The sequence below is a fragment of the Lissotriton helveticus genome, chromosome 4_2 (assembly GCF_964261635.1).
Source record: "Lissotriton helveticus chromosome 4_2, aLisHel1.1, whole genome shotgun sequence".
Classification (NCBI taxonomy): Eukaryota; Metazoa; Chordata; class Amphibia; order Caudata; family Salamandridae; genus Lissotriton; species Lissotriton helveticus.
Genome location: NC_136064.1, coordinates 133,277,616 through 133,303,837, shown reverse-complemented (window position 1 = coordinate 133,303,837; position 26,222 = coordinate 133,277,616). Strand labels below are relative to the sequence as shown.

At 44.2% G+C, this 26,222-nt stretch overlaps 1 protein-coding gene across 1 annotated transcript in view; it reads left to right on the top strand.

Annotated features, from left to right (window-relative positions):
* Positions 1 to 3,290, top strand: part of LOC144752120 (nicotinamide N-methyltransferase-like) — a 41,747-nt gene extending 38,457 nt beyond the window's left edge. Inside the window, exon 3 of the mRNA XM_078640064.1 lies at positions 2,733 to 3,290. Within this exon, the coding sequence (XP_078496190.1) occupies positions 2,733 to 3,186 (454 nt within the window). The 3' untranslated portion in view covers positions 3,187 to 3,290. The remainder of the gene's footprint in view (positions 1 to 2,732) is intronic.
* Positions 3,291 to 26,222: the final 22,932 nt, after the last annotated feature.

Genomic DNA, 26,222 nt, shown 5'->3' with positions numbered 1-26,222 from the left:
GAACTCAATCCCAGTCCAGATAAGGACTACCCCTTCCTTTGCACAATTCAAAAGGCAGCTCAAAGACCTCTTCCTCAACCTTTCTCTTCTGAATGGATCGCCGCTGCTGACACAGTCACTTCATCACCTAGACTTCTTCCTCACACCCTTCCTGACTCCTCCTTATTTCCCTTCCCCCTAAAGGAGGCTCGGATCACGTCATTTCGCTCTAATTGTGATTCTCTGTGTCTTCCTTCCCTGCATTGTCGTTCAGTGTGCCGAGACTTCCAATTGCGCCTTGAAACACTATAATTAGGACTGCCAAACTGTGTGTTTTTTACCCATACTCTGAAGCGCTCCAGTTCCTTCGGGTCTGGCCAGCTCTATATAAAACTCTTCAATACATAAATAAATGTGTGTATGTGTGTGTATGCCTGTTTGCGTGTTTGTGTCTGTGTCTGTGTTGTGACAGCCTTTGATACCCAATCTACTTGGAATGCTGAGTGCTATAAAGGAGGTTAAGTGGATGTGAGAGAGGGGCTAAAGAGAGATTGTGACATAGTTTAAGGATAGTAGTGGGGGAATGAGTGGAGAAGGAGGTCATTGAGGGAGCACCATCAAAGATAATGCACTGGGCTCCACTACAAGTAAAGCTGGCCTTGGGGACAGGCAAACAAGGAAAGTGAGTGGCCCAAACAGGCTGGTAAAGGAGAACCAAGACTGTAGAGCCCCAGTGCTTGTTTCAAGGGCTTTCACTTTCCCACTATTTGGGTGAATAGTGAAGGAAATGACTGCTCAGGAGCCCTCAATTTGGAAAAAGGGGGAAGTTAGGATTAAATACTCTTGCCTCCTAGTTTCCAGTTTCCTACTGAACAACAACAGAACTAAGCATCTCTTAGGGGCTCTGACCAGATTTTAATGAAGATTTTATGACAGAATAAAACCGTTTAGTATCATGCCTTAAACATACATTTTATTAACATGGTCCCCTCAACAAGAAAGAAAAAGTGATAGGTCTGTTGAGTTCTTTGAGAAAGGTTTTGCCAGATGTCATAGATCTGATCTTTTTATTATGAAATGTGCTGACAACAGCAGAAGAACTGGCTGATTTATTGTGGAAGCACCTCTTGTTAAAGCACACAGGGTCAGATGTACGACCCGTTTTTGCCTCCGCTGACAGGTTTGCGAACCCGTTTGCGCATCCAAAGACATCATGGGCCCTGTACAAAGCCTATTTAGGTAGTCACAATTTATTTGCCACTAGCTAAATAGGTTTCGAGACTAGCTATTTGGAAGGGGCGTTCTCATCCAAATAGCGAGTCTCAAAACCATGTACAAAACGTGCTGCATTAAAAAAATATGCTTATTTGAAAGCAGTCCAGGCCATGGTGGTCTGCTGAGCCCAACAGGCCACCATCCCTGCGAGGTCATGTCATTCCCAATGGGCTAGCAAATTGCGGGAGGCTCATTAATGTTATACACACTGTGGTACATTTTATTGTGTGACTCGCAATTTTTGACTCGCAACTATTCGCAAATTGTGAGGCGCAAAATAAAATGGTCATACATCTGGCCCATAGACCTTCAATGGAGTTTATAATTAAACTGTGCTGAAGCTTTGGAAAGTTTGATGCCATTCAAAGATAACTGCAGTGGCAAAATCTTTGAGTTGGCTAGCCGGTCTGAAAAAACTTGGGAGTTGCTGATTTTCACAATACTAATCACTGTTAACACTTTTTGTTTTTGAAAACGTTCTTTTTCTGCATATTTGCAATTTTATAGTGGTAGGCCTGGTGGTTGCATTTTGAAGACACTTATGTTCAGTATAATAGGCCTGAACTGGTGATAGTGGCATGCCAATGAGCAAGGAATAGTTAGGTAAGACATCATTGGTCTCTCCTGTTTGGTTTGAAATGTTATGGCAAAGGCAACAGGCCTGATATATTTATTGTGAATCTCTGTTAAAGGGGACAGACTGGCTGTTCATTACTTGCACTCTTCTAAGAGATTACCATATCCAGACAGGATTTGGTGCTGGTTCCCTTCTCTGACAAACCCAGGAGATTGATGGTCACTTTGATAATCCTCATTAATTCTATATACATTGGGTTGTAAAGTGTTTTGCTGAATTTAGTTGTGTGCATATTTTTGATTTTATGACTGTGCCTAATGGCTGTCATGTGGTGTTTGAAATACGTTTTCATTGGTGCTTTAGAAAACCATATTTCTGATGTGTTTTTGATGAAATGTTTCAACCAAGGCCCTGTGCCCGAGTTCTTTTTGAAAAGCCTATCAGAGCCTGCAGTCCTTTAAGGGTATTATTTGTGTTAATTCTTTAGCGTTCACAATATTTGAACATGTTGTTATCGAGCTACAAATCTATAACCCTGAAATGGTTAATGATGGGCACATTTGAACACCCTTCCAACATTGGCCTGGGTGCTGCATCTGTTCAAAGTGCTGATGGCCCCCAGAGGTGTTGATCTTGGGCAGAGGGGACTCGCCTCGGTGCACAGTCACTCTCAGAGCTGAGATCTGTTCAGAGAAGAGTGATTAAATGTCCATGGCTGGCCCAGCCAGGAGGTCAAAAGTGCCACTGTATAAATAATACACATTATTCAGCAACAGTATGGGACTGGTATCTATCTTATCTTTTAAGGCATGATTTTCAAGATAACAGAGGCAGCCCGAGCACTACTAGGGTTGGTCACTGATAATACATGGAATTAATTGTATCTATATCTTTTTTTTAGGCAATCAATGATTGAGAAGCAAGACATGTTTAAAAGAAAAATCAAACAAGTTCTCACATATGATGTCAGCAAAAGAAACCCATTGTGTCCACAAGTCCTACCCCAGGCTGACTGCCTCTTTTTGGAAAATTGTTTGGAGTGTCACATGATGGAAAAAGAGGGGTTTTGCACTGCCCTGAAAAATGTGTCCTCGCTGTTAAAAGATGGTGGCCATCTCATCCTGGTATCGTGCCTCGAACAAACATTCTACATACTTGGGAACTTCAAGTTCCCTCATCTGTCGTTGGAAGAGGGATTTGTGAGGAAAGCGCTTGGTGAGGCAGGTTACACCATTGAGGAGCTACATGTGTTGCCTAGAACGTTTCATGATTTGTATGATGTGGCAGATTACAGTGGTGTTATATATGTTTATGCTCGAAAAGACAGTGCTCTTGAATGTTCGGATAAATCATAATAGATAAAGAAGTCAGTCATCAGAGGAAACACCTGCCTTCCCTTTCCAGTCTCTGTGTTTGCTCTCTCCTCATCAGATTTGACAATCCAGGCTGTTTGTGCTGGTACTGCCTCGTCTCCTTGCTTCTAGGCTCTCTTTCAATGTATTTCTCCTTCTTCCCTGCCATACAGATTGTGGCCCAGGGGTCATAGCGCCAATCACTTTCTAATAAATTGGAAAACTGCCTCAGCATACAGTTTGTGGTGCAGCTTGATTCTTCTGTTGTTTATTCCACTGTCACATCTTTATCGTTTTACCCTACATCCATGCTGTCTAATATCATGTACTGGCCATGCATCTCTTTCGTGGCAGGCGTGGGGCTGGGTTGAATGTGGAGGTAATGTTGAAGGTGAAGTTCATGCATTGCTGGTCCATCCAGAGGGGCTGGGTGGTGTGGCTGAAGCAGATTATTGTCCCTCTTGCGAAGATAGTGTTGAGGGTGTGTCCAGCTCTGTGCGTGGGTGTGTTGACCAGCTGCTTCAGTCCGAGGTTGTCAAGGTTGTCGAAGAGAGGGATAAAGTTGGGGTTGTTGCGCTTGTCAAGGTTGAAGTAAAGGTCTCCATGTAGGATATAGTCCATGGAGGTGATGGCGTGGGGTGTTGTGAGCTCGGTGATGGTGGTTGCAGACTGGGAGCGAGGTGCTGGCACTTTGTAGATGAGGGTGCCACGTAGCGTGGTCCTGGGGCTGGTCTGGATCTGGAAGTTGAGGTGTTCCATGTTGGAGTGGTGTCTCTTGTGCTGGATGTGAAGAGTCGAGGGAGGTCTTGTGTGTGATGGTGAGTCCTCCTCCTGGGTGGTGGGGGCGGTCCTTTCTCTGGATCTTGTAGTCATCGGGGATGGCTGTGGCGATGTCGGGGCCTGAGGTGGCGTTGGTCCACGTTTCCGTGAAGAAGGTGACGTCGGGCAAGAGGGTGTCAATCAGGTCCCAGATCTCTACAGTGTGTTGGTGCAGGGAGCGCACATTGAGGAGGATGCCTGTCAGGGTTTTGGTGGTGCGTGTGTCAGACAGGACTTCGGCAGTAATCTGCATCATGAAAGGCTTCTGCAAAAACCCAGAATGTAGTCAATGTTGAAGGATCTGCGGCAGGGTCTGCACGAGAACTGTCCGTGGGTGGTGTTCGGCGAGGATCTTGCGCAGTCGCCATGTCTTCACGGGATAGAGTGCATGGAGGGTGGTTGAGTCACAGTGCTGGGTCCTAGGAGAACTAGGGTTCCTGGAGCTGGTTGCGGTCGGGTCACGGATGGGCACAGATGGGCTTGCATTAGTCATGCCTTCAGCACACCAACAGCACGACTACACAGTGGCCGCAATTAAGTTGGGGAGGGGGTCAGACTGTGGTAGGGAGGAGGGAGTGGGGGCTGAGTCAGAGGGAGGGGCCGCAGTGGCAGCATCGGCGGGAAAGGCTGAACGCAAATTAATGCATGAACATTTGACAACAGAAAGCAAGATAAGCGTGAAAATTAAACAACAAAAATAGTGCAAGGAATAACCTACCACCCAAGGATGAAGAAGCAGTTAAGGGCTCATGCTAAAGCTAAAGAGATTACTGCCAGCGTGAACCCACAGCAGGCGGGCTCAAGGGCTGAGGTGAGGTGGTACTGCACACGGAGCTGCTGGGGAGAGTGCTGGCCTGAAGTATATGTAACATTCTCCAGAAAAAAACACCTTCAAGGACAGAAGCGTAACCCTACAGAAGCCAGCGGCTCAATGCGGCCAGCGGCACAAAGCGGGTCTTTACATCAGTGGCCATCAGAGATGCTGCACACAAGATGATGGACGGAATGTTGCACAATGGCAAAACATTCACCCCCAGTAACAGATCTGGGTTTAATCCATCATTATTTTGCTCACCAAGCCACCCCAGTTCAGACATGGCCATATGCAAATCAGTCTTGACCCTGTGCCTCATGAGGACTGTCCAGCCCAAACTGCCAAGCCATGTCTTTCCTGGACCAGAATCAAGCATCCTAGGACCGGTTTTGGGCTATCCGCCGTCTTCAGACAGGAATGATTGACTCCAGTGGCTTAGTGAGCAAGGGTCTCACGTCTGGGCATACCCTTCCCACATAGGGTGAACAGCAAAACACACAAGATGATGGACGGAATGATGCACAATGGCAAAACATTCACCCCCAGTCACAGATCTGGGTTTCATCCATTGTTATTTTGCTCACCAAGACACCCCAGTTCAGACATGGCCATATGCAAATCAGTCTTGACCCTGTGCCTCATGGGAACAGTCCAGCGCAAACTGTCAAGCCATGTCTTTCCTGGACTGGAATCAAGCATCCTAGGACCGGTTTCTGTCTATCAGCCGTCTTCAGCCAGGATACCTTGACTCCAGTGGCTTGGTGAGCAAGGGACCCATGTCTGGGCATACCCTTCCCACATAGGGTGAACGGCAAAACACACAAGATGATGGACGGAATGTTGCACAATGGCAAAACATTCACCCCCAGTCACACATCTGAGTTTAATCCATCGTTATTTTGCTCACCAAGCCATCCCAGGTAAGACATGGCCATATGCAAATCAGTCTTGACCCTGTGCCTCATGACAACAGTCCATCCCGAACTGCCAAGCCATGTCATTCCTGGACCGGAATCAAGCCTCCTAGGACCGGTTTCTGGCTATCAGCCGTCTTCAGCCACGATAGCTTGACTCCAGTGGCTTAGTGAGCAAGGGACCCACGTCTGGGCACACCCTTCCCACATAGGGTGAACAGCAAAACACACAAGATAATGGATGGAATGTTCGCACAATGGCAAAACATTCACCCCCAGTCACAGATCTGGGTTTAATCCATCGTTAGTTTGCTCAACAAGCCACCCCAGTTCAGACAAGGCCATATGCAAATCAGTCTTGACCCTGTGCCTCATGGGAACAGTCCAGCCTGAACTGCCAACCCATGTCTTTCCTTGACCGGAATCAAGCATCCTATTACCGGTTTCTGTCTATCAGCCATCTTCAGCGAGGATAGCTTGACTCCAGTGGCTTAGTGAGCAAGGAACCCACGTCTGGGCATACCCTTCCCTCATAGGGTGAACAGCAAAACACACAAGAAGATGGATGGAATATTGCACAATGGCAAAACATTCACCCCCAGTCACAGATCTGGGTTTAATCCATCGTTATTTTGCTTACCAAGCCACCCCAGTCCAGACATGGCCATAAGCAAATCAGTCTTGACCCTGTGCCGCATGGGAACAGTCCAGCCCGAACTGCCAAGCCATGTCTTTCCTGGACCGAAATCAAGCATCCTAGGACCGGTTTCTGGCTATCAGCCGTCTTCAGCCAGGATAGCTTGACTCCAGTGGCTTAGTGAGCAAGGGACCCACGTCTGGGCATACCCTTCCCACATAGGGTGAACAGCAAAACACACAGGAATCAAGCTATCCAGGCTGAAGAGGGCTGAAAGCCCGAAACCGGCCCTTGGATGCTTGTTTCCAGTCCAGCGAGGACCTGGCTTGGCAGTTCGGTCTGGACTGTTCCCATGGGGCACAGGGTCAAGACAGATTTGCATATGGCTGGGTCCAAACAAGTATGGCATGGTGAGCAAAAAAACAATGGATTTAGGCAAAGGCCTCTGTACTGGGGTGAATGTATGACATTGTTCTGCATTCTGTCCATCAACTGTTGTTTTTGCATTTGTCACTCCTTGTGGGACGGGTATGCTCATATGTGAGTCCTGTGCTCTACATGCCACTGGAATCAAGCTATCCAGGCTGATGAGGGCTGAAAGCCCGAAACCGGTCCTTGGATGCTTTTTTCCAGTCCAGGGAGGCCCTGGCTTGGCAGTTCGGGCTGGACTGTTCCCATGAGGCACAGGGTCATGCCACTGGAATCAAGCTATCCAGAGTGATGAGGGCGGAAAGCCCGAAACCGGTCCTTGGAAGCTTGTTTCCAGTCCAGAGAGGACCTGGCTTGGCAGTTCGGGCTGGACTGTTCCCATGGGGCACAGGGTCAAGACTGATTTGCTTATGGCTGGGTTCAAACTGGAATGGCATGATGAGCAAAAAAAGGATGGATTTAGCCCCAGATCTCTGTACTGGCGTGAATGCATGACATTGTTCTGCATTCTGTACATCAACTGTTGTTTTTGCATTTGTCACCCCGAGTGGGAAGGGTATGCTCAGACGTGAGTCCCATGCTCTACATGCCAATGGAATCAAGCTATCCAGGCTGATGAGGGCTGAAAGCCCGAAACCGGTCCTTGGATGCTTGTTTCCAGTCCAGGGAGGCCCTGGCTTGGCAGTTCGGGCTGGACTGTTCCCATGAGGCACAGGGTCAAGACTGATTTGCTGGGTCCAAAGTGGGGTGGCATGATGAGCAAAGAATCTGTGGATTCAACCCAGATCCGTGATTAGTGGTGACAATTTGACAATGTTCAGCATTCCATCAATCATCTAACATACAGTGATAACATCCTGAAAATAAATAGGACACAAAATGACATCCTTGAAGGAAAAACAAATTCCTCCCGAATAGTTCAACCTGTACTAATCCTGCACCTATAGTGTGGCCACTTCCAAGGCCACAGGAACAAGAAACCAATCAAGAGCCAAACATGTATGTAAAAATATGAAGGAAGTTAAACTGCTGCAAAACTGAATTCAGAGCAGCAGAGCCTATCAGTCAAACTATAATTGCCACCGCCACTCTCTACCAGAAAGGGGTCCACCTGAAAGTCACTGTCGCCAAGGAGACTCAGTCTCTCTGGCAACTTGTACATGTCTCCAGGTGGGCTAGAGGCTAACACCGCAGACCTCCCACCCAGGGCCATGGAACTAGTGCAAGGAGGAGCTCGGACCTGCTACACCACAGGTTGCCACACTCCCCTTCCCTCACCTGAAATTCTTGCTACTGCTGCTCGCCCCTGTGATGAATGGATGACCCAGTGCAAACATGAAGAGTCGTGCAATTCAGTCTTTGTGATCTTCTCAACCCGGCCAGCCCTGCAAGGGCAGGAACAGAATGCCTATGAAACACTAGAGCACATGCACTGCGCAGGCCCATAGATTCAACACCGCCTTGAGACGGTTACGGGGGAGTGGCATGCTTTATAAACCCCATGATTGAATACCACGAAGGAACATGAGGTCATCAGAGGCACAATAGCCTGTTGTATGGCGTTTTAGGATTCGAGCAAAATCTCCCGATGCATGCCCTTATCTAGGTACAATTCACATTGCCCTTATATAGACATAGCACATGCAGTCCAAATACAGGCATGGCTACTTCAAACCGTACTAAAAACGTTACAACGATTTCCTGGAAAATCGGCTTAAGCAGTCAGCTTGAATATTGATTTGTCCAAGAATTCACGTACTTCACAAAGAACTACCATTCCCTTGGGGTTTTTTAGTGACATTATTATGCCCGACTTTACGTCAAACTAGGCACCTTCGAGGTATAAATATGCCTTCACTTGCCCTAGCAAGACACAGTGGTTTGGAGCAGTTCGACTATCTACTTGCCCGACGCAGCTCGCTACAGATAATAAATAATAATGATAATTACGTTTTTGTATAGCGCACGACTACCCTGAGGCATCTTGGCGCTTGTACGAATACCGCTGAGGAACCCTTCCTGGCCTTTCCCTGTGAAGTGCCCACTCTGGGGCACCCCAAAGGTGAAGCCAGGCATCCTAGCGTTGTTGGGGCTGTTGTGGAGATTAAGCAAGCTATTGCCCAGAGTTGCAGAGTGGGACTCAGGATTAGAATAGGCACCAAGGCAAGAATTATCGGGTCTGAGGACACTGAGCCCAAGAACCCGCAGAGGCGGGAATTGAACCCTGGCCCCGGGCCAGACTTCTGCATCAGGGTCTGCCGCTCTAACCATTGAGCCACACTTCTCCACAGTAAGTGCTGAAGGAAGCCGACCCTCCAGCTGACGCACTGCTCGAGAAGCTGTCCTTTTTCTCACTGAGACTCCAGTGCCAGTGTTTCCAAGCTCCTCTTGCAGGGTGTTGGGAAATCGAGTCGCGAGACAGAGATACCAGACCTCCATCATTCTAACTAAGGTCTGGAGCTGATTAGAATCTAAGAGAAATCTTGGATAGATTATTGGCGAAGAAAACCAAACCTATATTATACAATAAATTGGGCCAGCTCTAGGTAAATACTATTAACCTTTTCTTAAATACCGAATTTTACCGATTCGGTATTTAAGAAAAGGTAAATAGTATGTAGGTAATTTTTTGGTAAATTTTACCGAATCTGTAAAATTCGGTAAATACCGATTCGGTATTTACCAAATCGGAATTCCCCATTCATTCCTATATAGGAATGAATGGCTATTACCGAATCGGTAAATACCGATTCGGTAAAATGGGGGACACATACAAGGGTGCCAGGGCGTCACTTTGACACCCTGTTGCACCCCTGAATTGTGCTTGTGTGCAGATGTGGCAAACATACATGCCCTAAGGGCATGTATGTCTGCCACGTGGCAGAGTTGAAAATGCATAGATTTGCATTTTCAAAGGTATTCCTTATTTACCACCAACTTATAGTTGGTGGTAAATAACGAATCCTAAAATGGGAAAAGCACACATTTGAGTGCTCCCTACATTGAAAATTCGGTAATTTACCGATTCGGTATTTTAAGGAAAAGGTAATTTACTGATTCCTTAAAATACCGAATCGGTGAATTACCGAATTTGCAATTGAGGCCACCTACATCCCAAATGCCCAATACCGGTAGGTAACGCCCGAAATTTGGTAATTTCGGCCGTTACCGACCGGTATTGGGCCACCTACATCTGGCCCTTACTTTTTCCCTCGTAGTAGCCTTAGGTTAGTTACATTGGGGTAGGCGTATTTTAGAAACACCAGTTGAGTATTTTAGTCGTTGTTATTTATGTATGTAATTTTATATGGCTTAGAAACCACACAATGCTCTTACAGTATTATTTTATATTAGTGCTCTTGCTGTACGCATTATACTTTGCAGCCTGCATTACGATTGTAGCAGCTTATTTATTTTGCATGAGAAAGAAGACTGTTCAATACACCCTTTTATTGAAAACGCCCATCTCTCTATTTCTCTGCACCTCTGTAGAAACAAAGCATGCACTATTGACTGAGTGAAATTCTTATCTATTGTTTCCGCGACTCTAGAGATACATTTCTTATTCTTTGGAAACAAAGTTGTCATGTTTATGCGGTTGTCAGAAACTAATCCCTTTTTGTTTATTTGAGAACGTTTCTAGTGACCTCGAGTTAGCTGGCACTCACAATTAAGTTCCTAAATGTAAATGTAAATGTATGTGTCTTGCAAAGCGCACTGCTGCCCTGAGGCGTCGTGGCGCTGTAGACCGCTGGGGAACCCGTCCTGGCTATCCCTGTGAGATGGTCCCTACTGGGTATCTCCAAGGTTAAACCAGGCATCCCCGGTGAATGTGGGGGGCCGTTGTAGAGATGAGGCAAGCTAATGCCCAGACTTGCTGAGTGTGATCCCCGGTTAGAGTAGGCACCGAGGCGAGAATTATCGAGTCCACTGACCCTGGTCCACGACCCTGCCGCGTCGGGAATTGAACCCTGGTTCGGGACATTCTCTGCTTCCGGGTCTGCCGCCTCTAACCAGTGAGCCACACCACTCCACTCAGGATATATTATGGAAATTTCATAACAGATTTAGGTGTATTGCATTTGCATGAAGAATATAGGATGCACTATATTAGGCAGGGACGGAACATGAAGATTTGTGCAGTGAGACATAAAATGATGTAGGTCTACAAATATCTCCTCTCTGGGACCCAGATACTCCATCAGTGTAGTGAAACAGACCAGTATAATGCCGATTTAGAGGAGAAAGTCGGGCTAGTAATCGCCATTCACAGGCACACAAAAGTAAAACCCAAAAAATAACTGACCAATCAGTGATTTTTCTTGGAAAAACTAAACATACTTTTATTACATACACACTACTAAATACTATATATTAATTTACATATATATATTTTGGTCAGGCAAATAGAAATAACTATGGTGACATTCTGAAACAACATTTCTCCCCTACTCTGTTGTAACCCTGAAAATCGCTGTACCCCCCCACACCAGATAGAATAACAATATTGGGGAGTAAAAGAGTAGGGAAAGTGTTGGAAAGCAGAGGGGATAAAATTACTGTTCCCACTCGAGGGAGTTCAACAGTAGGGAAAGTGTTGGATAGTGGAGGGTAATAATTTACTATTCCCATTATACAGAGTGCAACAGTAGGGAAAGTGTTGGATAGCGGAGTAGAATAATTTACTATTCCCACTCCAGCAAAATAATAAACATTAATTAACAAATATTTAAATAATAAAAAATAATTTAGCTCTCACCATATTCCCCTATAAATGATACCACAAATATTGTAAAAAATGACAAAATTAACATAATGCTTAACAATTAATTAAATAACTAATACCAATGAATTTTTTTTAAAACAACCAGTAATACATTAATTCACACTATTCAGACTATAAAAAAGCAATAACTAAATATTATATAAAAATATATATTACATTTTAATTGCTTCCCACACTACTCAACTATAAATCCACAACCCGCTCTAAAAAAATAACACAATTTACATATTCCCCAAATCATTTTCATAATTAATAACCAATTAATAACTCATTATTCATAAATTATTTAACACAATTATCAATATAAAATATTAAATACACAAATATTAATTATTAGGAATTATTAATGATATATTTATAATTAAATGACTTCTCACCATACTCCTTAACAAACCCACAACCCGCTCCTAAAAAAAGACAATTAACATATTTACAAATTAATCACACATTATTTAACACAATTAACAATATAAATTATTAAATTCGAAAATATGAATGAATTACAATTATTTATGAATTATTTATAACTAAATTACTTCCCATCCTATTCCCCTATTAACCCACAACCCGCTACAAAATTAAAATATGCTAAAATTACGTATCATAAAATTAATTACTTCTAAAAAAATATAAAACATACATTAGAAAAATAAACTATACTTTTAAAACATATACTAAAATACAGAACACAAAAATAAATGTTAATATTATTAACAACAAGATTTTGACTAACGATATTACTAACTTTGATATTAACAAAAACATAATTTCTGACCTGCATGTCGATATTCTGGTCGACGATATTCTTGCTGGTCGATATTCTGTTACATAGATATTTAAACATCGATATTATGACTCTATACCATGTATAAGGTAAGTCTTTTGATTTTGTCAAGGGATCACCACAATACTAAAAACATAATATGTTTTGTCATTGCTCCAATTGACATAAGAATCATGAAAAAATGCTTTAAAATAATCCACTGCCATGCACGGTATTGTCAACAATGATGTTGTTTCAGATGTGATTAGGGATGCCATAAATGTAGTCAATGAACAAGTCATGAGTGATTTAATTAATGCAAGGGTAAAAGTAGTGCTGGCGAGGATGTAACTTATTGTTACTTTAGGACTAAAGTTATATAGTTACACAAGATAACTCTAACTGGTGAATTTTCGTGGCTTTGTTAGTTTCAAAGTTTTAACTAACATTTTCAAAATACTATAACATCCCTTTAACCTTTGTTTCTGTTCCAGTGATTTTCTACCATTTGTTTAACGTAAAGTAACATGCCAATCGCAATACACGGCAGAGGGTTGGTCTTATGGCTTGGCTTCACACTATCCTTTGTGCTGCCCCTGCCCAAGCGTGGTCCTCCTGCTCCCCTCCACCTTGCTCTCAACTGCCCAAAACCATGCTCCGGCCCCCTAATTCCAGCCCTGTGTTGCAGTCACTCTGTCGGTGCCCTTCTTGGCAGCTCCGAAGGTCAGTTTGCTGGTCCTACCCACCTCCTTCCTGCTGATTACATGCACCAGTGAACTCGCTCCATCCTGCCTGACATGGTCCAATGTGCTGTCACTGCCCCCTATTTTGCTTGAAACCCTTGCTCACTCCTCCTACCCTTAGTTGTGCGAGTCTATGCCTATTTTACTTCCCTCCCGCTTAGCCTCTGTGTTTTGTTGTCCCTATCCTATTGCCCTCTGCCCTCTGATATCTGTGTGCATGCTCCTGCCAACTATTTTTGCCCAAAATGTTCCATGGAACTGCCACTGCCCCTCTTCTCTACTCTGAGTGTACTGTTGAGATGCCATGGCCCCTCCCAGCAGCCCATCAGGCACAGACTGCAGATGATTATCCCTGCCTCCTCAACCCTGCCTTCCATTGTATGTGTTCCATGCCACCATAACCTCCATTCTGCCCTCCAAGATTAACTTTCCTGCCATTCACCTCTGCCCTCCATGCTCTGTTGTGCTGTAACTATTCCACCTGCCCATTATGCGAGGTCTGTTGTAAAGCCCCTGCGCTCTTCTTCTGCCCTCTGTTATCTATCTTCAGTCCCTATATCTCCCCTTTGCCCTCCAATGTCACTTGAGCATACTTCTGCCCCATCCCTCTTTCCCACCATGGTTGGCTGTGCTGGCACTAACATTTCCACATGCTGTGCATGGTCTTTGTGATTCCACTGCCCACTCTACATGCCCTGTGTGGTCACCTAGCTGCCCCTGAGCCCCTTCTAACTTCCTCTCTGCTCTGCATGTAAAAGCCTTATAGACTCCTTGTTGCCCTCTCTGGTGTGGTCTGCTTCTACTGCCGAACCTATCTGCCCTGTATGGTCTTCTTGCAGCTCCCAATATGATCCCTTGCTCCCTGACCCTTGTTGTCCGTGTGCATGATCCCCTGCTTCCAGCCTTCCACAGTCTGTTTGTGTACCCCTGCCCCTGCCCTCCATTGTGCATTGTGATACAACTGCACCTCTTGCCTGCCCTGTTTGGTCAGCTTGTGGTGCTTGCCCGTTCCTCCTGCCCTCCGTGTGCATGGCCCTGTCCATCCCCGTTGCTCTCCATGGTCCACTGCCCACCCACTTGCCCTAGGTGGTGTATTATGTTGCTACAAACCCTGGTGCCTGACCTATTAGGCCAATCCGGTGCCCCACTACCTCCCTCCTCCTCTCCATTCCATGTCCCTATCCCATTACCCTTGCCCGTCATGGTCCTTAGAACCATACATGATAATATTTTGAACATGTTAAGAGGGAGATTTTGAAGAACAGAAAATAACCAAAGGGACTGTTTTTTTTTCCAATCAACACAATAAAACAAAATATATTTTTGGAGAGAGATAGCTAAAATAAAGCCCCTTTGGGTCTATGGGCATGCATGTTTTTACTGCCACTTCCTCTCCATTCTGCCCTCAATAGTCCACTGTAACACCACAGCCTCTCATGCCTGTCCTGCATGGTTAGTTTGTTGCCCGTGATGCATTTTTCCTCTATCGTCCATAGTTTGTTGTGCTTCCCCTTACACCTTTAAGTTCAGAAAAGGTTTATTAGGACAAAAGAATTACAACAATGTGCAGAATATAAAAACAATGAAGGCAGTAGGTTCATATACAATGTAACAAGTGGGTTTAGAAAATAAAGAGAGTATAAACATAACAAATAAGAAATGCAAATACAGTCAAAGATAATGATAACATAGGCAATATTGTACAAAAGAAGGTATATATAGAAATATAAATTAACACAGAGGAAGTCATGGAGGTTTAGTAACTTCTTGCTGCAGAGGTCTAGGGGTAGTAGAGCATTTGCACAGGCTCGTATTGTTTTTGATTTTCCCTCATCTTTTTGCTCTAAGTATTCCCTCCTAACACAAGCTATCCAATCTGCATCCCTGACTTTTAGACCACCTCCTTTAAACAGCTCTATTGATTCTACTCATACTGTTAAACTGCATTCTCTGTTGCTTGCTCATTCTAAAGCTTCTACCATTTACAGTTTTTTACATACCTCATCCACACCAAGAGACAAAACTCAGACAGAATTATTGTGGGAAAAGGACTTTGACACCTCCTGGAATGTCGACGTCTGGGATAAAATTTGGCTTAAACTTAGGAAATCTTCCAGGGCTGCAAACACAATACAAATGCTCTTCTTTATCTATAACAGACTTCTATTCTCCCCTCTTACTCTCCACTCATTCCACGCTGATGTCGCACATGAATGCTGGTCCTGCTCGGCCCAACATGCTGATTTATTCCATTTACTCTTTAATTGTAAATTTGTTCACCCTTTTTGGGAAAAGGTATGGACTCAACTAAACTTGATTTTTCAGTCCACTCATCCCTTTTCTACATTACATATTTTTTTAGGTAGCGTATACTCCATCTGGGAACATTCTAACTTTAATGTCAAAATAATTGACCTCCTAATAGCAGTAGCCTTCCAGCAAATAACGAGAAACTGGAAGGATTTCACTAAGCTCTCATATCAAGCATGGTGGTATGCGGTCTGTTACAATCACCGGCTAGACACTACATTTGTATATCCATCACATTTGGCATCCAAGCGCTCTGATTTATGGGCTCCGGTCATTTTATTCATTGACGCTCATGCTAAATGCTTCCCCTTACACCTGACCAGCATGCTCAACTTGCTGCCTCTACGTCCTCCTCCCTGACCTCCTTTGCCTGAGTCTGTGCCCCTGACCTCTGCTTCCCCTCAGTGTTCTAATAAAGAACTAGGGGGCATATTACCAAGCAATAGCGGTAATTATCGCTATTGCTTGGTTAGAGACAAAATGTTACCGCTTAGCTGCGGCGATTTATCGCAAATGCGATAAAAAACGGCCGCAATGCATGAATATCGCTGAAAAGTCAGCGATATTCATGCATTACCGAGCGAATGCTCTTAGCCATGTTATCCACCTCCCATTGGATAACATGGCTATGAACTGCTCAGGGCAGGCGTTAGCTTTTGGAGATATTCGCGCTTAGAGCGAATATCTCCAAAAGTTGGTAATAGGAGATAGCGATGTTAGCGACTGTTTCCAGTCGCTAACATCTTGGCACGCCCACTTTGCATGTCATTAGTGATAAATATCACTGACGTGCAAAGTGGGGCCCAAGATGGTCGCTATCTCCTACTAGCTGTCGCTAACTGGTGTTAGCGACAGCTAGGTAATAGGGAGATAATTTTATCTCCGCTTTCTTGGCTTTTAAAGTCAAAAAAGCGGAAATAAACCCCCTTGATAATATGCCCCTTGATTGCTACTAGTCTGTAATCATTAAAAATGTGTGGCACACCTGCAGTCACCTTCATGAAATCTAAAGCACTTCCTTTTGAAATGTTAAAATTATGGGGTCTTGTTCCCAAGGAAATCATGGTTAGTGCAATACAAACTAAAATGAGGTCACACTTTCTGAGTACTTTCATATGATTTACTATTTGTATATTTCTTGTATCCAGTTGATCCATTGATTATTTGTTGCACTTAGGGGAGCGGATGAGGCATTATGGCCAGAGCTGCCAACACTGGAACTGGGAAACCAGGCTCAAGTTTCTGCACTGCATCAACTTCCTGTGATTATGGGCAAATCACTTAGACACATATTTAGTAACATACTGTGTCCCATGGTGGAGAGGCCACGCACCTAAATTATAAATGACTGCCAAGCAGGCAGTCAATCAATCAATCAATCAATTCTTTCTTTATTCGGGTATTGAACATGAATATCCATAACAGCACAATTAAAAATATACAGTCATATAAAAAAGAAGAACAATCAGTTAAAAACACAAATATATGCACACAAACATCATTATCTTTCTCCTATTATAATAAACAGTATTAAGAATTGATTTACGCAGTCTAAAACATTCTTAAAAAAGACAGAAACTGAAGCAACAGTTAAGACATTGTCTAGTTTCTGAATTTCTAAAAAAGCTGGGTGACACTGATCAAAACCCATTATCCTTAATAGTGGCAAAATCCATCTTTTCCTAAGATCAGCATAATTTTTACAAAATAGCAAGATATGCATATCCGATGGTATGGACAGGTCATCACAGGGACATTTATTAAAGTCCTTTGTCCAATCATTCATTTTAGGATAGCAAAAAAATCTAAATAAGATATTCATTCTGAAGCGTATTAATAAGAACTTTTCAAAGTCTTTCATTTGCAATTTCAAATATGGCTGAGTTTCTCTAGTAATCAATACCAGTTGGTGCACCACCACCGTGCTTTTCCTCATCTCCAAACAATTCCTTTTGTCCTCCATATGTAACATACATATATGCTTTAATTCTTTTCTGGTTACATGGGAAATAGAAAGAGGATCATCAAAGTATTCACGCTGTCCAATCTCCATGAGGAATGATTTTAAAAACGCCAGGCATCTTATTTTACTGCTTTTTTCTAGGTTCATGGCGTCTTTCAGAATTATTTTATTAACCGCATGCGTGCGGCCGCTATTTTCGCACTGTGCTGCTTTTTTCCAAAAGCCGCGTTACATGACGAGCTGAGCTTGTCATGAGCATGCGAGCGGCGCAACTCATGACGAGCTCAGGTCATCATGAGCACGGAAGGGGTTAAAAGGGCACTCCTCTGTAGTCCACACCCTATGCCGCAATAAAACTGGTTGAATTTTAATAACATCCTCTATATGGGGTTGACCCAGCTCCATGTGGCAATTATGGGTGGACACACTCTCAGGGACTGTTAGGACATTACCATACCCCCATATGCCAGCACCATAAGGGGGCCATTAGGATGGCGGGCGGGCTTTGCCCGCCCGCCACCCTATCAGGAAACGGGACCGCCCGCCTCGAGGGCGGGGGTCCCAAAATGTGCATTAGGACGCGCCCGCCACACAGGCGGGCACATCCTGTATTGTTGCCATTGCGGCGGGCGGAGCAGTAATCTCCGCCCGCCGCCTTGTGAAACGTGCACGTTTTGCATTTCTAAGTGCAACATGACAGGCACCGCGCGGTGCCTGCCATGATGCACTTTGAAATGCGGGGGGGTACCATAGGTACCCCCCATGTGCAACCCCCAAGCCAGGGACTCTCAGGGGGCCCGCAACGGGCCCCCGCAGGGAGTCTCCGCATGCCTTTCTGTGGCGGCATTGCCGCCACGGAAATGCATTGGTGTAGGCCCATTGTAATATGGCGGGCGGTGTCTAACAGACACCGCCACCATGTTACTCGTTTTCCGCCCCGGCCGCCAGGCGACCGGGGCGGTAAACATGCGGGCGGTGTTTCTCACCGCCGCGGTCCACCCCGCCATACTAATATGGCGGGGGGATTTGGGCTCTGGATGTCGGGCGGATTTCCTCCGCCAGGCTGGCGGTGGCCACCGCCAGCCTGGCGGAGGAAATCCGCCCGACATCCTAATGGACCCCTAAGTTGCAATTGCAATACTAGTTGCTCTATATATTGTTAAAGTTCCTTAATAGGCTTTTTGCCCAATTTCCAGCCGTTATTGATTTACAAAACAACAATTTTCTTGTATTTATTGTTGTATTCCATTTGTTTGTTTGGTCGAACAGTATGCCCAGACTGCTCGGCGGAAATTCGTGTTGGCACAGTTTGTTGTGAAATCAACATTTCTTTTACATTTATCGGAGCACTTCTCACGAGTGCAGTGTGATATGTTGTGCAATGCTGCCATCGAGTGGATATTCCTCAAAGTTTCACTGTTCAGTATTTGTGTAGCAATATTGAATCTTTTTTTCAATCACAGCTTTACAGTATACTTAAGTTTTTTAGCAGGAGTTTGCTGCATTTTCACATAGCCCTTAGACAGGGGTAAACCCTTACACAGGGTTAGTGTTCCCTTACAAGAGGGTTGGCCCTATGTTGGGGAATGTTTTGGGATATTTGTGTTCAATTTTACACTTTATTACATTGGTACCTTACGCGAGGGTGGTGTTTTGACTGGTTGCAGGGGTGGGTCCCGGCGTGCATAAGACGCCGTGCGCCGCTCGATTTTTCTTGTTGGTTCTACACATTGCTGGCCTCCTCACATTGGAGAGTTTTCACATTTCATTGTACAGGTTGTCCCTTAGTACATAGTGGGGCAGGACATAGGGTGTGAGTCCCTATGTTCTCAGGACGTCTTATGTTTTTTTTACATAGTGTGATTTTTTATGATCACTAGTTGTCCCTTTTTGGTTTATAGGGGCAGGACTTTGGGTTATAGTCCCTCTTGTCCACATTTACATTTACATTGTTCCCTGTTTAGGGTGGGGGCAGGACATCGGTTTATAGTCCCTCTTGTCCACATTTACATTTTTGCAAGATTTAGCTACAATTTACATGGCCCCAACAAAGAGGTGAACCCTTCACGGAGTGAGTATTCCCTTACATGAGAGTTGGTTCTAGGGTTTTGGTTGTCCCTATCATTTGTTGCAGGCGTTATTCCTGCGTGCGTACGTCACCTTGTGCCGCACTTAAACATTGTTGTCCCTTGTTGATGTGGGGGCAGGACTTAGGGTTTTAGCCCCTTTGTTCACATTACTTCACATTGTTGTCCTTTGGTTATGTTGGGGGCAGGATATTGGGTTTAAGTCCCTTTATTCAACATTACATTTTGATCTTTATTTATTTTCCGTACTGGAGGAGGAGGATGGGTACTGTATTTTTTATACATCTTTTCTTCTTGTTTTGGATTCCTTTCCCTCTCGTGGTGCGGTGTTCCCGTCATCCCTGGGTCTGGGCTTTTTGACTCTGTTTTAATAGTTCATTTCCTATTCGTGATGCGGGTGGTGTTCCCTTCATTTTGGGTTGTGGACTATTTACGTATGATGTACTTTTATGTTTATAGTTTATTGCATGTCTATGGTTTTTGCATTTGCTCTTTCTTCTGTTCATTAGGGAAGAGGTATGTAGTATCCTCACATGATGTTTCATTGCCTATGTTTCTTCACTCTAGCTGCTCAGCCTGTGTGTGTGTCCTCTGTATGGAATGTTGGTGCGTGGACCTTCACTAGAATGCCTGGGTGACTGGAGGAGGTGTGACAGTTGGTCAGTGGGGCTGCGCAGCTAGCAGGCTGCTCCGGGTGGGGCTGTGAATTATCATCTAAAAGACTTTTACCACCTGTTAACTTACTTTTGAATAAACCTACTTGGTTTACATCATACCAGCGTAGCGTGGTTACTAGACAAGGGTCACAAGAAAATATTAGAAAGTCTGAGGAAGACCTTATAAGTGGTGTGAGAAGTTGGCCTGGTATATGCTGCTCACTAGCTCTAGTGATCACCTTGTACCATGCCAAGCAACCCTTATGATGAGTGGTTGTAAGTCAACCTTATAGACCAGCTATCCTAGTAGCGTGGACAAAGCAGTCTTAGGCTAAACTCTGTAAAGGCATGTGAAGCAAGCTGTTTTACCATACACAATCCCCTTGAATACCAAATGAAAGGACACCACACAGATATATGGACGCCTAATTTCTTTGCTCACCTGCCGTGAGGGCAACGGCTGCTGCTTCCAGCTCCACCAGCGCCAGGGAAACGCCGTGAGGGGAACGGCTGTCTCTCCTACGCCGCAACTTCGCCTGCAGCCACCGGGGGGTCACAAACTACACATCCCAGGTGCTCCTGCGGCTGAGTCGCGTCCCTGACACCACCTTTGCGCCCGGAGCGCCAGAAAAGAGAGGAGCGCCGGGCGCTCTGTGGGACGCCTAATTTGTTTGCTCACCTGCCATGAGGGCAACGGCTGCTGCTTCCAGCTCCACCAGCGCCAGGGAAACGTCTTGAGGGGAACGGCTGCTGCTTCGAGCTCCACCAGCGCCAGGGAAACGCCGTGAGGGGAACGGCTGTCTCTCCTACACCGCAACTTCGCCTGCAGCCACCGGGGGGTCACAAACTACACCTCCCAGGTGCCCCGGCGGCTGAGTCACGTCCCTGACGCCACCTTTGAGCCCGGAGGCGCCATAAAAGAGAGGAACGCCTCTCGCCCCGCGAGTCGCGCGCGGGAGCGCCCGGGGCAAAGGGCGGGCCCTCTGTGGCCCTCAGAGGCCTGATGAGACTGGGCTGGGCCTGGGACCCTACACCTTTTATCTGGACTTCTATTGTGTACTATTCACGTGAGACTTTATTTCTTTATTTTGGTGTATTTCATGTGAGTGAGTAGTGGCTTCATACTACCTTATAGATTGCTTTATACTTAGTTAAGATGTCTAAACCCAAAAATGATAAACCTACAAAAGGCCCCGGCACCATTGACAACTACATGGTGAAGAAAGTAAGTCAGATTAATATCGAAAGACGTGCATCACTAGGGAAGGGGACTTCAATACTGGATATGCCAGAGATGAGGCAAATACGAGTGGAGTCGTCAGAGTAGATCCGCAGACGCCCACTACGGTGAGTGTTGAGGTACACTTAGACCAACACTGCCTGTCAAGTGAGGAATCAGGAGAAGCTCCGCCTGTTATAAGGCCGATGCGAACCTGCAGGATAGCACAGCAAAAACAGGGGGGAAAGATAGCACAAAAAGAAGGGATCTGGATGGGAAAGAATCTAATGGCCCTGTCATAAACCCCTTTGTGTTCACTGGAATTAATGAAAGTGGTCTTAACATAAATGCTGAACAGTTTGCTTCTCTTATCAAAAATCTAGAAATAAAATTTGTAGCAAAATTAGAGGAGATGATTAAACCACTGACTATCCAGATAGACACCCTGGTCACGGAAGTGGCTAGGCTTGGCGGCCTGGTGTCTAAGGCTGGGGGAAGAGGGCAGGAGGTGACGAGTGCTAAAGACCATCAGAACACTTGTACTACTGTTGCAGTAGCTACTACTGTGAAGGAGGTACTAAGCACACCAGTCGTCCCAGTAGCACCTGCTTTGTTGACACAACCCAATTTAGCTCCACGGAGCGGTCCAGCTCCAAGGTATTGACTAATGTTCGACCTTGTGGTACCCATCCTGCCTCACCATATGATGAATTGCATGCCACACTGAAAAACAAGACAGTAGCGTGGCTTAACAAAAACTTTGGCTTTCCTATTTCCTACTCAGACCAGATAATGGCAGTAAGGAGGGTGAATTGGGTAGGTCCGTCAAAAAAACTGGGAAGTGGGGATTGCATTGTTGTAAATTTAAAAAATCCCCAACATGTGGCAACTGTCCTCTTAAGTGCTAGTTTAGGTGAGATAAATCTCATCTAGTTGCGCACTGTTCACCTCGTGTTATCCAACACTTTAAATCATAATCAATGTTAACACAATAACATAATTGAACTTCAGTTATTTAATTCATATACTGATTCATTCATAATCATCACAATATTATAGCCAAGTACAATCCAAATTCAATTGAATACATTATCTTATAGTACTCAATAGTATAAAGAAAACCAACATTTTAAATTCATGTTATAACCACACAAAATTCATAGCACCTAATTTTCATATTCATGCCCAATGCATTTCGGCACTACATTGTGCCTTCATCAGGTGCTGATCTGTAAAAATAGAGACAATGGAACAAGTGAGTGTGTTATGTTAATCATGTGTCATGGGGGTGTGTATATTAAAGAGATGTTTCTTCATACCTCTGATGTAAGTAAGTCTGTTCAGCGAACTGAAAAAATAAATTAATAACCAGCGATAAATGGAAGAATGAAACTTTATAAACCATCTGAGATGGATAAATAAGGGAACTGCTTACCTAAGTTTATCTGAAACTTGGTACCCTGCGGAAACAATTAACAGTCCAAACATTTGGTTCGTGAGCATTCACGTGATACTTTTTAATCATTTGCCAAATGGTGACAAAAAATAACATGAGCAAAAGGTCCTACCTGATCTGTGTGGAGATGAAGAAACATCTCTTTAATATACACACCCCCATGACACATGATTAACATAACACACTCACTTGTTCCATTGTCTCTATTTTTACAGATCAGCGCCTGATGAAGGCACAATGTAGTGCCGAAATGCATTGGGCATGAATATGAAAATTAAGTGCTATGAATTTTGTGTGGTTATAACATGAATTTAAAATGTTGGTTTTCTTTATACTATTGAGTACTATAAGATAATGTATTCAATTGAATTTGGATTGTACTTGGCTATAATATTGTGATGATTATGAATGAATCAGTATATGAATTAAATAACTGAAGTTCAATTATGTTATTGTGTTAACATTGATTATGATTTAAAGTGTTGGATAACACGAGGTGAACAGTGCGCAACTAGATGAGATTTATCTCACCTAAACTAGCATTTGTGTAATACGGGCCTGACACGCCTGATTAGTTGCAGCACCGATTGAATAGGCTGAATATCCAGTTTAAAACGGAGTGCTCCCCACAAACCCTTTAAACTATAACTGTCCTCTTAAGAGCATCATCATTAGTATATAATGATAACAGTATTTGTGTGCGCCCATTGGGGTACTTCTACGCACATTTGTGCAAACCCCCCCCAACAAAGGATAACTAGGCGGGGGTTTGAACCTCAGACACCAGCCATGGACACGCAATTTCTATATAACAATATTAGTCCATGCGGGCCTGGAAATATGGTTGAAACCCACAATAGGATTACCAGCGCTGGACGCTACCACCATGGGTTTAATGTCAACACTATATAGTTATGATGCTTTGTCTGGACTTGAGATGTGTGATTGACGGGAGGTACCTGTGGCTCAGGGCACTGAGGCTTCAGGTGAACGTGTACCCGTAGAGAACTCAATGAATATAGTATCTGGATGCTTTGTTGTTTCGTGGAATATTGCGGGCTTGGCTGCCAAAATGGCTGATGAAAACTGGGTTAACTATATCAAGCAATTTAAGGTCATCTGCCTACAAGAAACTTGGCTGGTAGAGTGTGATCTTTTCCTGGAAGGGTATAAGGTCTTCTATGTGCCAGCTATTCCATCAGTAAGAGGTAGACCAAAGGGGGGACTTGTGATTTTTGTTTCTATTTTAGTCCCTTGTAAAATGCGTATAATTGAATCACAGTATTCGGGGGTGATGGGCTTAGTTTTAAATGGAGAAAACTGGCTGGCTGGTTTGGTGAATTTTTATAATGCGACTAGTGATAGAGCAGGCTTTAATCAAATATCTGTATTGAATTCTTTTATCACTACATCTATGAAGGATTTTAGTCATAATCTTATGATCATGGGAGATTTTAATGTACATCCCTGCGGTGATCCATTGAAGAAATGCTTAACAGACTTGCGTTGTGAGCGCCTGGGTGGTTTACACATGGAACATACAGTGGATGGGGAACTTGTAATGATCTAATGAACAACTTGGACCTCTCGCTGGCCATGACACTCAGGGACCCGTTGAAATGCTTTGATATTCCTACTTTTAAAGGGCATGGAAGGGGCACTTTTATTGATCATATGTTAGTCTCACTGACGATGCAGACTTTTCTGGATTTATTCAGTATTGAGCATAGTGAATTTAGTAATCATAACCCTCTAATAATTCATCTGAAGGGACCTTGGGTTAACAAGGGAAATCAGAACTGTAGCTCTGGAAGGCTGTGTACAACAGATGGGAGGCGGCGACTTAAATGGTCAATGGTTACTCCAGATCTTCTATACAAAAATATTGTGGATAAATGTACGGAGGATATTAAGAACTGTACACATGAGGGGGGAGATCCTAGGCAGGTCTTTATTGCATATCAAAACTTGTCGGAGAAGGTGTCAGAACTGATGACGGTTCCCGTAAAGAACTTGGTGAAAGGGCGTCCCAGGTGGTTTAACAATGATTGAACCAAAGCTGCACGTAATCTCAGGTTAGCTCTGTCAGTCACTCCGAGAAATCAGGAGGGTGTAAAACTGTGTAGGAAAGAATACAAGTCTGTTATTGCATCCCGTAAGGAGTTTTTAAAGAAAAGAGGCTTGGGATGAAATACTTGACCCCTCCACCTTAAATTGTAGCACTAAATCCTGGGCGTTAGTCAAAAGACCGTTTATGGCAGAAGACCCAGGTGATGGACTAGACTGCTGCATAACTAAGGAGGAGTGGGAACTTCATTTTAAACATCTGTATTACTCAGTGGACCCTGTAATAGTTGATGTATTACCTTGTGTTAGGGGAGGCATAATTAAATTTGACATAAGTGAGGTAATGGACGCCATCGAAGGACTCACAGCTCGGAAAGGCCCCTGGACCTGATGGAATCCCCCCAGATCTGTACAAATCTGATCCAGGGTTTTGGGCACCCATCCTGGTAGCTGTATTTAATGCAGCTGCTATAGTGGGCTGTCCTGGGGTTTATCAACAATTGTCCCTGTGTTTAAGAAAGGAGACAAGGGCAGCCCCCTTTGTTATCGTCCAATTTCACTAATGTATTCCATGGTTAAGATCATGGGGAGGATCCTATTGCAGCGAATATCAAGTTGGACGTCTGTCAACAATATTATGTCCATCTCCCAATACGGCTTCTGTGGAGGCCGTTCCACCATAACCCAGTGCCTTAATCTTTTCCTTATATTGAGTAAATATACTGTTGTGCAGAAGGGAGCCATCCACCTTGCCTTCATGGATCTGTCATCAGCCTTCGATTGCGTTAACAGGGGAAGGATGTCGGGGATCATGCGGGAGAAAGGTGTGGACATAGGGCTCGTGGATTTTCTGGTGGACTTGCACAGTAACACCAGTGCAAATGTTAGGTACTCAACAAATGGGGATACCACTGGTAATTTTAACATTAAAAAGGGAGTGCGCCAAGGTTGCATTCTGGCCCCATTTCTTTTTAATTTTTATATTAATGATTTAGATGCTGCTCTACAGGAGGTACAATCAGACTGCCCTAGAGTTGGCAGGCGGGGTAGTCCTGTACTTTTATACGCAGATGATGCAGTTTTAATTTCTAGAACGGAAACGGGTCTCCAGGCGAATTTGAATGCTTTTAATATTTTTATGACCAACAGAGACCTACTGGTCAACAATTCTAAATCATATATAATGCATGTTGGCCGACAACCGAAAAATAACTTTATTTTTAAACTAGATGATGTTCTGATCCCCATCACTCAAACTTTTTCATATCTTGGTGTCGTATTTGACACTAAGCTCAGCTGGGGCCCTCATGTGGCCAGAAAGAAAGGGGAAATGACAAGGGTAAATGCCTCTATTTTTTATTTTGCCACGAAATTAG